This window comes from Moschus berezovskii, chromosome 16 (assembly GCF_049115385.1).
Source record: "Moschus berezovskii isolate FMDL1 chromosome 16, NW_MosBer_1.0, whole genome shotgun sequence".
Lineage (NCBI taxonomy): Eukaryota > Metazoa > Chordata > Mammalia > Artiodactyla > Moschidae > Moschus > Moschus berezovskii.
This window is the reverse complement of record NC_142475.1, coordinates 53,434,385-53,450,104: the sequence shown is the minus strand read 5'-3', so window position 1 is coordinate 53,450,104 and position 15,720 is coordinate 53,434,385. Positions and strand designations below refer to the sequence as shown.

Here is a 15,720-nt window from a genome sequence, read left to right as displayed (position 1 = left end):
AGGCACGCCTCAGATCACACATGGCCATCGGCTCCGAGGACGGAGATCTGGACATGAAAGGCAAAGCAAACATAAGCAAATGAGCCTTGAAGATGATGATACAGACGATGACCGTGACCTTAAGATAAGGAAACAAGTCACAAAGCTCAGAAAGACTACGAGCCGTGAAGGAACAGGTTGGTGAATTTGACCATATAAAGGATTTTTAAAAGAAACTTTCAAGTGAGTGAAAGTGATGGTCGCAGACTTAGAAAGGATGTTCGTAAGAGGATAGACTCGACATGGGGTATTTGAAATCGGTGGTATTTAAAGAGCGGCTCCATGTCAAGGAGAGTAAGAGCCCGATTCAGAAGTGGGCAGGAGGCGTAAACACTTCCCCATGGAGGAGATCCAGACACCAGACTAAAGCCATCAGCCTTGTGAGCGCCAGGGAGATGCAAACAAACCACAAGTGAAAAAACAAAATCTTCACGGTGTCAGAGCGGCCATGACGGGAGAGACCAATGGTGCCAAATGCGTGTGGTGATGTAGGGACAGCGGGAGCCTGGCTGTGCTCGTGGGGAAGGGGGTGCAGTGGCCGCAGACCCTTCCTCTGTCCCTGAGCCCCCTTCCCGCTGCCTGAAGCGCTGCCCCCAAGAGAATGCTCAGGCCTCCTGCCAACCTGCCTGGGGGAGGGCTCTGTCTGTGTGCTTCTCTGGCTGAACCAGCTGGTCTGCGACTCTGAGCTCCAAGGGGCTTGGCGGTTCAGGCTGTGCTCACCTTTGGAGTCTGGGCACCCAGGGTGGCACCTGGCACTGAGCAGGACCTGAGTCTTGGCATGAATCACAAATCCCGTGCTGATGCAGCAGAGGATTTTCTTTCAACATGTCGAGTTGCTTTCCTCTTCAGGGCATCTTGACCCAGCGGAAAAAGTGGAGGATGCTCACCCCAAATTATGGTGCGCGCTGGACGAGGGCAAGGTGATCGTATTTGATGCTTCCTCCTGGATGATCCACCAGCACTGCTTTCGAGTGGGCACTTCCAGGCTGGTGAGTAAACGGTGTGCTGCTCAGTGTGGACAGTTTTCATCAGCTTCCGGGTTCAGTTGCGGTTTTGGAAAGCGAACATGTCCACCTGCATAGGCAGCGGATACTTGAGCCCCACGCATCACTGAGTCCTGTTGAGTTGGGGCTTTCATTTTTTTTAGAGCTTTATATTTTGTTTGTTTACTCTGGGCTGTGCTGTGACTTTGTTGCTGTGCGGGCTTTTCTGTGGTTGGGGTGAGCAGGGGCCACTCTCTAGTCGCCGTGCTTCTCATTGTGGCGGCTTCTCTTGGTGCAGACCACGGTTCTAGAACACTTAGGCTTCAGTAGCTGTGATTCGCAGGCACCAGGGCACATGATCAGCAGTTGTGGCACACGGGCCTAGCGCTCCACAGCATGTGGGATCTTCCTGGATCAGGGATCGAATCCATGGTTCCTGCATTCACAGGCAGAGCCTTTATCACTGAGTCCCAGGGAAGCCTGAGGGGTTTTCATTTTTATTTTGGGCTTTTAAATTGAATGTAAACTTGTTCTGTCTTTCACTTAAATATTCTTATTTAAGTGAGCAGATAATGGCTTTCACCACCCCCGCACTCTGAAAACTATTATAAAACTGGATTTCAGTCCCGTGAAGGGCAGGGCGGTATTCTCACATTTACATTTCCAGTCACCAAAAGCGGACACTGGAATTATTTTAACATATTTGGGGTCGAGACTAAGAACCACGTAAATAAAAATTTGCATGATATCATAGTTAGCGTGTGGTTGAGAAACCTCAATTGTTTAAGCTTTTAGACTGATAACTTAGTCAACTTTACTTTATTAAAAGAAAGTTCAGTTCAGTCGCTCAGTTGAGTCCAACTCTGTGACCCCATGGACTGCAGCACTCCAGGCTTCCCTGTCCATCACCAACTCCTGGACAGGACATGAGTCAAACTCATGTCCGTTGAGTCGGTGATGCCATCCAACCATCTCATCCTCTGTCGTCCCCTTCTCCTCCCACCTTCAATCTTTCCCACATCAGGGTCTTTTCCAATGAGTCAGTTCTTCGCATCAGGTGGCCAAAGTATTGGCACTTCAGCTTCAGCATCAGTCCTTCCAATGAATATTTAGGACTGATTCCCTTTAGGATGGACTGGTTGGATCTCCTTTCCGTCCAAGGGACTCTCAAGAGTCTTCTCCAACATCACCGTTCAAAAGCATCATTTTTTCAGTGCTCAGCTTTCTTCACAGTCCAACTCTCACATCCATACATGACCACTGGAAAAACTATAGCTTTGACTAGACAGACCTTTGTTGACAGAGTAATGTCTCTGCTTTTTAATATGCTGTCTCAGTTGATCATAGCTTTTCCTCCAAGGAGCAAGCGTCTTTTAATTTCGTGCAAAAACTACCTCACCCCACCCCTTAGAAACCCAGGGTCAAGTGTTAGGTCTGTAGCCACTAGTGTTACCAGGACCAGCCCACTGGTTTTGGAGGGTTCTCAAGACCCCTCACGACTCTTTGAAAATAATTTGTTTCGCTGTGATGTCACCCGCATGCCCCAGGGCTTAACACAACCACACCTGGCACGGACCTTGTGAATTCCAGTGTTTCCAGGAGAGGGGCGATCCGTGCTTTCTTGCTGGTGGGGTTCGGGTGTCTTTGGCGACACTACCCTGCTGTTCAAAATGCTGTCACACCTACTCTCTGGTGGGCTTCATCCTGTTCAAGACCCTCAGAGGGCACAAAAGAAGCCACTGTCCCAAGGGGTCTTGCTAGGAAAAGTTTCATGCTAACTCCTTTAACATGAAACAACTTTTTTTTTCCTGTGAAAAGCAAGGTGAAGTTTGCATACCTAAGTGTTCAGCTTATATCCACTTTGATGGTCACGTTCCATCATCTAAAAACAAGGGGACAATCTATGGCACAGTCTATGCTTCCAAAACTGGGGTGAAACACTGTGATTCAAATCCATGTTGCCAAAGGGTGGGGATCATTCTTAAAGTTGCTAAAAACCATCTCCCTCCACATTCAAATAATGAGCTTAGGATGATAAAGAAATGGGATCCAAGGCACATTAGAGCAAAATATTTATAGAAATCTAATAATGCTTTAGATGAAACAAAAAACAAGAAGGAAAAATTAAGGACATCATTCTTACTCTAAAATTTAATTTTTTCCTGTTGCTTCTTCAGTTCAGTTCAGTCGCTCAGTTGTGTCCGACTCTTTGCGACCCCATGAATCACAGCACGCCAGGCCTCCCTGTTAGTTATAAGCATTTCAAAGACTGTTTAAAACTTTAAAATCCTCCTGAAAATGAAATCAAATGGCTGCATTTTGTATCAATCTCTAATGATCGCCAATTAGGCCAGGTAACATTTAATTAAAGCAGAAAGTTAACAAATTATGTGAAAATATCTTCCCACTAGTTTCACAGGGACATTTTGTATCATTTGCCAAGGCAGAAACTTGGGCAATTATCTCCAGAAAATTCTGCCTCCTCTGAAATTTGAAGTTCAAAGTAGTTTATCTGAGATATCCTTGGGCCACTAAAGAAAGACACTTTACTAAAATTATAATAATTCTCTTGTAGATGCCACAAAAGAAAGGGCTTTTTAAAATAATTCTGAAATTAGCAAAGTAGCATCTTTCGAAAACACATATTGGTAAAATTGAAACTGTCAGTTTTTATAAGCTCTTTCATGTGGCAACGATAAGTAAAAGTAACCACCAGATAAGCAATGGTAACCACCAGATAAAGTAACAGTAACCACCATTGATAGTCATGTACTGTATTAGATCTAGCCTTGGCCCCTCCAACATGATGTAACTGTTATTCTTGTATTTGAAAACCTGAGACATCTGTTCAGTTTCAGTAAAACGTTGCTAGTGTCGTGGATGAAGTCCAGCACCAGCTCAGGAAACTTTTAGGGGTGCAGTCGGGTTGGCTGAGATGTACCAGCAGACACACTTAACGGCTCACACACTTACGTGCCTTTTATAGCCCTTCAGTGTCTTCGCCCTTAATTTCTAATTTCGGAAACCCTGCAGATCATCACTGCTGTCGATCCTTGCCACACCGGAATCCCTGAGAGCTGACTCCAGCTGCAGGAGCACTGGCGGTTTTGTTTCTTGCTAGGGTGCAATCAATCCTCATTGTTTGCAGATTTGCCTCATCGCTCATTGATTTGTGGCCCCAGAACAAACGCTAATGGAGCTTTCGTGGTTGTCCAGTTGTGCTCGTGGACAGGGCCTGGGAGCTGAGTACGTGTTTTATCCGAGGTCGGGCGAGGCGGCTCTGCCTCTGAGGTCAGCTCACACTGTGCACAGGTGTCCTTTCCACGGCCTATTTAGCTCCACGTCTTTCCCATTTTTGTGCTTTGTGTGTGTGTGTGATTTTGCTGTTTAAAATGGTGCCCTAGTATAGAGCTGAAGAGCCTTATGGAGGTGTGGACGCAGTTCGGACCTGTGTTGTTCAAGGATCAAAGGTGTCCTTAAACAGAAACACACTTCAGTGATGATGTGTTGATCGTGTGACAGTGGTGTGACCTGAGGCCAGCAGGAACCTGAGCCTGTGGGTCCCCTGGAGCGGCGGCTCGGTGCAGGACACATGGGCCGCTGACCGCGCTGCTGTCTCCTTGGCCCGACAGAACTGCATGGTGATGGCGGAGCAGAGCCAGGTGTGGGTCGGCTCGGAGGACTCGGTTATCTACATCATCAGTGTCCACAGCATGTCCTGCAACAAGCAGCTCACCGACCACCGCTCCAGCATCACGGGCCTGGCTGTGCAGGATGGGGTGCAGGCGCCCAGGTGTGGCGGGCTTTACCGGGTGGGGGGCTGCCTGGCTTGTGGGCGGGTCGGGGTCCCAGAGGGCAGGGTCCCGGTGGCCGTGGGTGATGGCCAGCAGGGCCCGGGCTGGGCAGGGGGAGCGAAGCAGGTCTGGCAGGTGAGCCAGGGGACATCCCTGCGTGACTCTGGTCATGGGTACAGAGAAGTGGTCTGAAGACATGGTCAGAGTAGACCTCCTCTGGGGTGAACATGGTGGGCACGCAGCGGGCCCCTGGCCTCCTAGCCTGTTCCCTGACTCTGGGGTTGGCTTGCTGTCCTTGGTCCGTGGGTGCATCACTGAAGTCCTCTGTCTTTGCGTGGGACCCCCGTGTGGCTCTGTCCAGCTGTGCCCTTCTCATTCGGACGCTGGTCAGTAGCTGGATTAGGGTCCACCCTGTTAGCATCATTTAACTACTGTGAAGACGCTGCTGTGAACTAAGGTGGCATTTGAAGTGCCAGAGTAAGGGCATCAACATGTCTTTCTTCGGGACTGCAGTCCAGCCCGCTAGCTGTTGAACCTCACCTCATTCTGCACTGTCCTTTGTTAAGACCGTCAGGCCCTGAGGGTAGCCCCTGTTCTCTCGCTGTGGCCTGGGCCTGGATCAGGGCCTGGCACACAGCAGGTGGGGGGTGGGGGGCACTGAGCACCAGGTGGAGCCCCGCTTCCCGCTGTGACCTGGGAGCAAGTGGACACAAGTGACCGTGGCTCCTTTTTGGTGGCTCCCTTGGTGCCACCCCCACCCTCCTGTCCCCCGAGTTGCAGGGGTGCGTGTGTCCTCAGTCGGGTGGACCTGGGTCCTCAGTTGAAGGGGACATGCCATCAGAAGGTGGAGGGCACACACAGCACTAGCCGAGCCTGCCCCCTGCAGCTGCTGGCCCCAAGCCCTGCTGACCCTTGAGCTCGCTGTGCAGGGGTGCAGGGAGCACTGGCTTTTGGCCCCTTGTTGGGGGAGTTAGATTTTAGTGAGGTTCTGCTCACAGTCCCTGATGGAGGGGCCGGGAGCGGGCGTGGGCACTGAGCTTACCCCCACCATACTGGCGTCCCCGGTGTCCCCACTGGCAGGGTCGTGGGTGCTTGCCTGGTGGCAGCTTTGTTCTTTTTGGATGGAAGGGCCATCTTTGCATCATCAGCGTCATCATCACCATCATGTGGTCTTCTCGGGGCCGCAGTTAAGTGAGCGCATGTGTTCACTCCCCAGCACTGTGTACTCGTGCAGCGCCGACGGGACGGTCCTGGCCTGGAACGCAAGCTCCCTGCGGGTGACCGGCAGGTTCCAGGTGCCCAGTGGAGGGCTCTTGGCCATCAGACTGCACGACGGCCGCCTCTGGTGCTGTAAGTGCCCCGGCCCTGGCCCCTGCCCCCGCTAGGCCAGGAAGAGGCTAGGCCCTTTCCTCCGCTTCGCATTCCAACTGGGGCTTCAGAACGCAGGTTCCTTCTTTGTTCGCCTGCTCCCCACATCCCTCGAGTGTGAGGCCGCCCGCTGCCCCGCCCCATGCCCCTCCCCCTCCCGCTGCCCCGCCCCTCCCGGTGAGCCTCCCTCCTGCTCTCGCTGCGCCCCTGGGGCCATGGCCGCTCCTCCCGCAGCCCTCCTGGCCCTATCCTCTGTGTGCTGACGTGTGTGGTCCTAAGCGGGCACTTCGCCAAGGGGGGCGGGTTTTGATGGGGAGGTGCAGACGCCTGAGGTGTGGTTTCTGTATTTATGAACATCACAGCACAAACGTGGCCTGCACTTTGAAAGCTTCGCTAGCATGTGCCAGATACCATGGATGATGGTCATGGATGCTTTTTTAAATCGAAGCTTGTTTTAACCTGTGACGAGATGCACAGGGTGTGTGTAGTTCACTGTGTGTTGAAAGGGCATACCACATAACACCTGCCACGGGAGACACAGAACGTTTCCATCAGCGCCACTGGTCCCGCTGTGCCCCTCTCCAGGGAAACGCCTGTTCTGAATTCTCCCGTGGGTTTGTTTTCCTGGTTCTTGAACTTGCTGTAGATGGGCTCTACAGCGTGCGCTCTTTTCATCTGGCTCAGGACAGGCAACATGATGTTTTTAGGGTTCATCATGCACAGGGTTTGAGGAGCAACAGCACCATCGTTCCACTGTGTGGATGCTACAGCTCCATTACTGGTTTCCCTGTGGCTGGACCTGAGTTAACCATGTTTCACCATTTGAGAAACTGTCATCTTCTCTGACGCTGCCACATCGTTTTATATCCCCACCAGTGGTATATGAGGCTTCTAGTTCCTCCCCATCCTTACCAAACCTGTCATCTATTTTTTATGGTAACTGTCCTGGTGGGTATGAAGTGGTATCTCACTGTGACTTTGGTTGCATTTCCCCCAGTGACTCATGGACTGTTTGCCATCTCTCTGTTTTCTTCAGAGACGTGGCTGTTCAGATCCTGTGCTCATAGGTCTTCTCATTTTCAAGGCGATTAATGATCTGCTGCTGCTAAGTCGCTTCAGTCGTGTCCGACTCTGTGCGACCCCACGGACGGCAGCCCACCAGGCTCCCCTGTCCCTGGGATTCTCCAGGCAAGAACACTGGAGTGGGTTTCCATTTCCTTCTCCAATGCATGAAGGTGAAAAGTGAAAGTGAAGTCCCTCAGTTGTGTCATGGCTGGGTGTAAACTTTTTTTTTTCCCCTCCATTTTCCCATCTGTACTTTTGTTACTCCTTTCCTGCCTCTTTTTGGGCTTTTTTTTTTTTTTTTTTAATATTCAATTTAATCTTTTTTATTGTCTCTTTAGTTCTCTGGGCTTTGTTCTACTTTTTAGCAACGACTCTAAGGATTTCAATATGCAGCCTTAACTTCTCACTACTTACCTTCAATAACTATTACACCACTTCATGTATAATGGACACAGTGGACAGCAGTAGAAGTAATTCCATTTACCTTTCTTTCCCCTTCCTATTGTTGTTAAATGCCATATTTTATTGCTATGATTGTGATAAACTTCATATTTTAGAAAATTTTGCCTGAGTACTCAATGGTCTTACAAAGAAATTAAGAAAAAAATTTATTTTTGTCCACATGTTTTTCACTTCTGGTGAGCTTCGTCGCTTCTTAAGATTCAGGTTTCTGCCTTGCGTCACACTGCCTCTCAGCCTTCGGGTTCCCAGGGACCTGTGTCTGCTGTAAACGGGGTCCAGGTTGACAGCTGTGGTTTCCCTGCTCGGTAGAAATGTCGCTCCATCGTCTCGCAGCTCTTCTTGTTCCTGATAGCAGTCGGTCGCCATTCCCAACGTTCTGCTGAACAGAGTGTGTCTGGGGTTAGTGGCTGCTTTTAAGATCCTGTCTCTGGTTTGCAGGAGTTGGAATAGTGTGCTTGGGTGTGAAGGGGTTTGTGTTGATCTTGCCTGCGGTTTGCTTTCTTGAATTGAGGGGAATCTCGGGAACTGTGCTGCTCACCGAGCTTTGTTCTTCCCAAGACTATATCCTTCAGCTTTGGTTGGTCTCCAGTGACTGTCAGATGTGTGTGTGTCCATTCATGGATGCATTTGGGACTAAAAGGTCCCTGTTAAATATGGGGAGGGATATAACAGATTAGAATAAGGGCAGATAACCTCGTTTTCAGGGTGGAATTCCTCATATTTTTCAAGTTAATGAGTACAGTAAGTAGTTTTCCTGTTGAACAATGAGAAAAGCACAAGAGGAAAGCAGGGTTTCTTTGGGTAAAGAACAACGTGTACTGTGAAGTGCTGTTCCAAGTCTTTAAGCAAGGATAACAAGCTAAAACCTCGGTCACTCAGCCGATGGGGTCTGTGGGCGCTGATGTATGGCCTGAAAGCATGTGAGTGTGGAGGGGCAGGGCGGTGCCTCTGACTCCCGCACAGGCCCTGGGTGGGGTGAGCCTGGGGGTCCTGACTGCCCCCTCCAGTTTGGCCAGTGTTTCGGACCCTCTGTGCCTTCCCCTAAGTCTACGTCTGCTGCAGCGCCGCAGCACCCCCGGCCCTGGCCCCAGGCCTGAGCACCCCTCACAGGGTGCAGCTCTGGTGGTTACTGGGAGGGAGTGGAGCCGGTCCTGCTCCCTGTGGTTGGAGGTGGGCACTGGGAGGCGCACGGGTGGTCCAGGCTGCAGCCTCTGTGTGCATTCAGTATCAGATCTGGGGTCGTCACAGACGACTGATCACTTTGGGCTGGACCCTGGCACCTCAGTTTCTCTGCTCATCTGAAAGGTGAGGTGGAAATGCCATCATCTTTCCCCTGGAGAGCAGGCTGGCAGCTGGGAGATGCTAGAGGCAGAATGTGGGCCTCGGAGCATCAGTGACTGTGAGGGCCACTCACTGGCAGTTATCCCAGAAGGCGGCCCAGACAGGCGGGACACCTCGAGGCCAGTGATCAGTTCACCCACATCTGTGGCCCCGCCCCCTGCTCTGTGTGCAGCAGGCCCCCTGCGCGCTCACACAGGCTGGTGGCTGTGAAGTCCGCCTGCCGCGCTCTGCAGGGCTGGTGGGCAGTGAGCGTGCTGGTCGGCACTAAGGAGGGGAGTCCCGGGGGCATTAGCGCCTCTTGGCAGGACGCCCTGCCGCCCAGGTATTCCTAACAAGTAGAAGCATCTGAAAGGACCTTCTTAATTAGGCCAAGTGGATGATGGCACCTCGGGATGAAAGCCTTCCTGGAGGGATGCTGGGGTTTCTATTAGGTCTCGGGTAGGAAGGAAAGGCTCTCGCCTCCTGTGACTGAGAACCCAGCTGAGCTCCTGAGTCCTGAGCACTGCCAAGGGTCGTTTCTCGGTGGGCTTGGAGTCCACCCACTGTGACAGGAAGCTGGGTGGACTTGCACCTCCTCCCTCTGCAACCAGATGGTGCTGCCTGCGGGGCGGGGCTGTGTCCTCCTGTCCCCGTGGCTTCATGCAGGGCGGGAGGCAGAGGGAGCAGGCAATAAAAACCCCGAGAGGACAGCCCTGCGGCTCCTCACCTTATGTTGAACCTGACTCTGTCTCCCTTGGAGCCTTGGTCTGATGACCTCGCTGCTGGATAATTTTGATGACCTGTAGCTCTCATGATGTGGAGACTTGGTTTGGTGGAGTGACTAACAGAAGCAGTCAGAGGAACTTCGACAGTGAGGTGTGTCGCACAGGCTGGGAGCCACTGCCTGCAGCTCGGATCCTCTCCATGGGCCTGGCACACGGCGTGGCTGCGAATAACCATGGCAGGAAGGAGTCCACCTGCTTCCTTGTCGGTAAAGATAGTGCTAACCACCCAAGGGTCTCTGAGGGAAGACGTGAAAGCACCACCTGGAGGTTCAGTTCAGTCGCTCAGTCGTGTCCGACTCTTTGTAACCCCATGGACAGCAGCATGCCAGGCCTCCCTGTCCATCACCAACTCCCGGACCTTACTCAAACTCACGTCCATCGAATCAGTGATGCCATCCAACCATCTCATCCTGTTATCCCCTCTCCTCCTGCCTTCAATCTTTCCCAGCATCAGGGTCTTTTCCAGTGAGTCAGTTCTTCACATCAGGTGGCCAAGGTATTGGAGTTTCAGCTTCAGCATCAGTCCTTCCAATGAATATTCAGGACTGATCTCCTTTAGGATGGACTGGTTGGATCTCCTTGCTGGCCAAGGGACTCTCAACAGTCTTTTCCAACACCAGAGTTCAAAAGCATCAATTGTTTGGTGCTCAGCTTTCTTTATGGTCCAACTCTCACATCCATACATGACTATTGGAAAAACCATAGCTTTGACTAGATGGACCTTTGTCAGCAAAATTATGTCTCTGCTTTTTAATGTGCTGTCTAGGCCTGTAACACGGAGGCTGTAGTTAGAGTGTCTCATGCCGCACTCAGATGTGGGGAAGGGGCCGTGGCCTGCCGGTCACTCTGAGCCCTCACGGCCCTTTTGTCCCTGAGCTCCACGTTCACTCTGCCCGCCCCTCATCCTGCTCTTCGGTCCTGCAGGCACTGGAGACAGCATCCTGGTGGTGAACATGAATGGATCTCCTTGTCAAGAGCTGAAGATCGACGGGAGCTTTAAAGAGACAGGCACCTCCTTCCTGGGATTCCAGCTCATGCCCGAGGTACCCTGGCGCGTTGGGCTGGCCCGGCGCCCTGGAGCTGCGGGACTGCTGCTGCGCTTGCCCTGACCCGTTTCACTTTAGCAGGAGCAGCTCTGGGTGGCCTGTGCCGGGTACCCCGATGTCTACGTCTGGAGCCTGCAGGACCTAGCCCAGCCCCCGCAGAGGATCCACCTCCAGGACTGCTCTGAGATCAACTGCATGATCAGGGTGAAGAAGCAGGTGAGTGCACGCGGGCCTGGGGGTGCCCCTTGCTGCCTGCCCGGGGGCCCCACGCGCCTCCCAGCTGGGCTACACATGCGATGCCTGCTTCTCCTGGCAGATCTGGGTGGGCACCACAGGGCTGTCGCAGGGCCGACTGAAGGGGAAGATCTACGTGATGGACGCGGAGAGGAGGACGGTGGAAAAGGAGCTGGTGGCCCACGCAGACACGGTGAAGACACTTTGCTCCGCGGAGGACAGATACGTGCTGAGCGGCGCCGGCCGTGAGGAGGGGAAGATCGCCATCTGGAAGGTCGAGTGACCGAGGGTGTGTGTGCGCTGCGAGCCAGGGATGCACCTTCCAGCTGCTGGCGCTTCCCCAGGGGAGGCAGTCCGAGCCAGTCGGGGCCGTCTGCCCAGTGTTGGGGGGGTGCCCACTGCAGGGCCTCCTGGGCTCTCTGACTGCCGTTGTCACACTTCCCCTCCTGGACGTTGGCTGAAACTGGACCGTTTCAGCGGGGCGGGGGTGGGGTGGGGTAGAGTTTCTCAGGCAGCCTCTGCCAAGAAGCCCTCCTGTGATGTCTGGATGGTTCCAGAATCTACACCCTGGGCCAGTGCCAGGCCAGCCGGGAGCCATTGAGCCAAAGCACCCATGAGCTGCAGACTGCTGGTCTCTGGCCATGCTTTCCCGCCCGCTTCCCTCACTCACTGGCCAGTTACCAGGCGCCAAGCTTCCAGGAACCTGGTGGCCGCACACTGGCCTCGTTTCCAGCGAAGCTCACGGGAAGGGCTGCTTTTCAAACAACCACGTTGCGGTTGAGCAGGTTTGCACCGGCCCTTGCTGTCGCCCATCAGAGCCGGTGACAGAGCCTGCCCAGGAGGGGACAGCACTGGGGTGAGGCTGTCTGCACGGGGCTGAGATAGGCTCTGAGTTTTCTTTTTAACAAATGCAGTGTTTTTATAATGAAAAGAGACACATTTTATACCAAAGATCAGCACTCTACCTAAAACAGCACGAACTAGCCCTTACCAGAAATGCGTGCCCATTTCCGCTGCATCCGGATCCTGGGTGCACAGCGAGTAATGTACATGTGGACAGTGCCTTATTATTTAACTGAAGATACTCATATTAGCAAAAGGCCTTTTGTACAGTTTTACTGTAACGTTGCGCTTTTGTCCCTGTTTCGGCATGGCTGCTGGGCGTGGAGGGAGCGCTGTGTCAGGGCCCCAGGCTGTCCCCTGTGGACCCACAGTGTGCTCCACCACAGGAGGCTGGCTGCCACACCCTCTGCCCTGGGTTTGGGGAACCCGGTTAGACATCCTGCCAGACCTTGTGAGCGAGGTCTCTGTCAGGCCCCAGGACACAGCCAGGCTTCTGAGGTGTCTGCAGTGACTCCCGGTTGAGAGCTGTGGCCTAGCCTCTGGCTGGGTTTATAGAACCCGAACATTCTGGAAGGTTCGATCATGTTCTGGAATGTTCTGAGACTGCTGTGCAGAGAAGAACCAGGCGGCTGAATCCCCCCAGTCCATCCTTCTGGGGAAGGTGTGTTCCCTTGACTTCCAGAGGGAAGACCAGCAGCGGAGGGCAGAAGGTGGAATTCTGGTTTTGTACAGACATGAAAGACTAGAGTAAAAGCCCGTCAGAATCCACATAAATTACTGAATTCCCATCCACGTGCAGCCAGGTATTTTCACCTCATCCGGAGTAAATTCTCATGTACTAACATGCTGTCCAGTTTCTTTACTTTAGCCAGTGTTAACTTGGTGGGGGAGCTTCTTTAAAATAGTACCGGACTGCTCAACATCACTAATCAGAGAAATTCAAATCAGAGCGCCCATGAGGTAGCACCTTACAGCAGTCAGAATGGACATCATTCAAAAGTCTACAAATAACAAATGCTGGAGAGGGTGTGGAGGAAGGGGAACCCTCCTACACTGCTGGTGGGAGTGTAAGTTGGTGCAGCCACTATGGAAAAAAGCATGAAGGTTCCTTAAAGAACTAAACATAGAATCACCATATGATCTAGCCATCCCACTCCTGGGCATATTTCCAGAGAAAACTATAATTCAAAAAGATACATGCAGGACTTCCCTGGTGGTCTGTTGGTTAAGAATCCACTTTGCAATGCAGCGGATATGGGTTTGATCCCTGGTCAGGGAACTAAGATCCCACATGCCACAGAGCAACTGAGCCCACGAGCCACAGCTGAGACCCGACGCAGCCAAATATTAAAAAGAGATACATGCATCCCTGTGTTCACAGTGGCACTGTATACAACAGCTGAACATGGAGACAACATTCAGACACGATGGGCTGAATGTCCATCAACAGAACAGATAAAGGTGTGGTAGCATACACGATGGAACACTATCCAGCCATAAAAAGAATGGAATGATGCCATTTACAGCAATGGGTGCAGCTGGAGGTTATCATACTGAGGGAAGTGAAGACAACACCATATGACTGACTGACTTGTGGACTCTAACCTGTGGCAAATGAGCCTGTCCATGAGACAGAACATACTCAAGCACGCAGAGAACAGCCTGGTAGGTAAGGGGGTAGGAGGCTGGGGTTGGCAGGTGTAAGCTTTCATAGACAGAATGGCTATACAAGGTCCTACTCTATAGCACAGAGAACGACAGTCAATATCCTGTGATAAACCATAATAGAAAATACAAAAAAGAAAGTATGCATGTAACTCAGTCACTTTGCTGCACAGCAGAAATTAACACTACATTGTAAACCAACTGTACTTCAATTTTAAAAATATTAAAATATCTCTGCAGCCTTGGTATAGACAAAGATTTTTTAAAGAAACAATACAAAAAGTGCTAAATACAAAAGAAGAAATTAATATATCAGATTTCATCAAAATATGCCATTAAATGAAGAGAAACCACAGATGAGGTAAGAATATTGACAGTGCTATATCCGACAAAGACTTGCATCCAAAATATATAAAGTGCTCCTGCAAATCAATAAACAGAAAAATAATCTTAAAAATGGGCAAAAGATTCTTCACTGAGGAAGGTATATCAATGGCCAGTTTGAAAAGAGGCTTAATATCATGAGTCATCAGGAGTGTCAAACCACAGTGAAATAACACTTGTATACTTGAGAATGGCTAATGTTAAAGATTCACAACGGCAAATAAAGATGAGGACGTGGAGCAGATGGAGTGTCCATCCATAAGTGGATTAAAAACAGCACAACCTCTGGGCGAGCTGTCAGTTTCCTTTAGACACATGAAGCGAAGTGGAGTCGCTCAGTCGTGTCCGACTCTGCGATCCTGTGGACTGTGGCCCGCCAGGCTCCTCCATCCATGGGATTCTCCAGGCAAGAATACTGGAGTCGGTTTCCATTTCCTTCTCCAGGGGATCTTCCGGGGATTGAACCCAGGTCTCCCGCATTGCAGGCAGATGCTTTAACCTCTGAGCCACCAGGGATGACCTTTATACACATACCCACCCTACAACTCCACAATGCCACACTTAGCTTTTTACCCAAGATAAAGCAAAACATACATCTGTGAAGAGACTCATGAGAATCTCCGTAGCATGTTTATTTGTAATAGCCCTATGCTGGAAACACCCATCAGCGGGAGAATGGATGTAATACAGCCGCACAATGGAATTCTATACAGCAGTTAAAAAAAAAAAAGAACAGCAATGTGTTTCATTCTCCAAAGCATGCTGGGCAAAGTTGACACAAAGGCTGCTATTTTCATTTACAAGAAGTTCAAACCAGACAAAAACAATCATGATAACTGAATTCATCAGTGGGGATTGGAGGTAAGCTGGAAGGCATCGAGAGAGAATTCTCTGAAGAAACCGTTTCATGCAGATTGTTAGAGGAGTAGGCATATGTCAGAACGTTCATAGAACATTGGACCTGTTCATGTCACTGTGTAAATTTACCCACTTTTTAAGTGATTTTTAAAACAAAATCACTACAGATTCTACAGATATTAATGAATTATGGAATATTTTGAATTTGATGCCAGTAAATTTGGCATCAAACTTAGACGGAATGGAAAATTTATGTAAAAGATATAAACAACCATGACTAAGAAGAAATAGATACCCGAATAGACTTATTTACAATAAAGAAATTTAATCCATAATTTAAAAAATGACAAAGTAAGGAATAAATAATACAAATTTGATCATTCTTTTCATGAAAACAGAAGAGTTGAATGCTTCCTATCACGTTAATAAGACTAATATTACTTGGCTACAAAAACCAGATATTACAAAGAAAAAAATACCAATTTCCCTCATAAACCTTCAGTTCAGTTCAGTCGCTCAGTTGTGTCCGACTCTCCGCGACCCCATGAATCACAGCACGCCAGGCCTCCCTGTCCATCACCAACTCCCGGAGTTCACTCAAACTCATGTCCACAGAGTCAGTGATGCCATTCAGCCATCTCATTCTCTGTCGTCCCCTTCTCCTCCGGCCCCCAACCTTTCCCAGCATCAGAGTCTTTTCCAGTGAGTCAACTCGTCACATATGAGGTGGCCAAAGTATTGGAGTTTCAGCTTTAGCATCAGTCCTTCCAATGAATACCCAGGACTGATCTCCTTTAGAATGGACTGGTTTAGAAAATCAAATCTAGCAATACACAAAGAGGACATTACCTTATGATCAAGGAAATTCACCACA

The 15,720-nt window shown here is 50.5% G+C and overlaps 1 protein-coding gene across 6 annotated transcripts in view; it reads left to right on the top strand.

Moving 5' to 3' along the window:
- DENND3 (DENN domain containing 3) overlaps window positions 1-12,781 on the top strand; it is a 50,330-nt gene extending 37,549 nt beyond the window's left edge. For 4 of the 6 annotated variants that reach the window (XM_055431736.2, XM_055431732.2, XM_055431734.2 and 1 more), the window contains 6 exons: window positions 889-1,028; window positions 4,655-4,815; window positions 6,033-6,166; window positions 10,741-10,859; window positions 10,941-11,078; window positions 11,179-12,781. In XM_055431736.2, coding sequence (XP_055287711.2) covers window positions 889-1,028; window positions 4,655-4,815; window positions 6,033-6,166; window positions 10,741-10,859; window positions 10,941-11,078; window positions 11,179-11,379 — 893 coding nt within the window. In that variant the 3' untranslated portion in view covers window positions 11,380-12,781. Of the gene's footprint in view, window positions 1-888; window positions 1,029-4,654; window positions 4,816-6,032; window positions 6,167-7,268; window positions 8,100-10,740; window positions 10,860-10,940; window positions 11,079-11,178 lie in introns of those variants that run through there. The other 2 variants (XM_055431733.2, XM_088844825.1) reach the window with 2 other exon arrangements.
- Window positions 12,782-15,720: the final 2,939 nt, after the last annotated feature.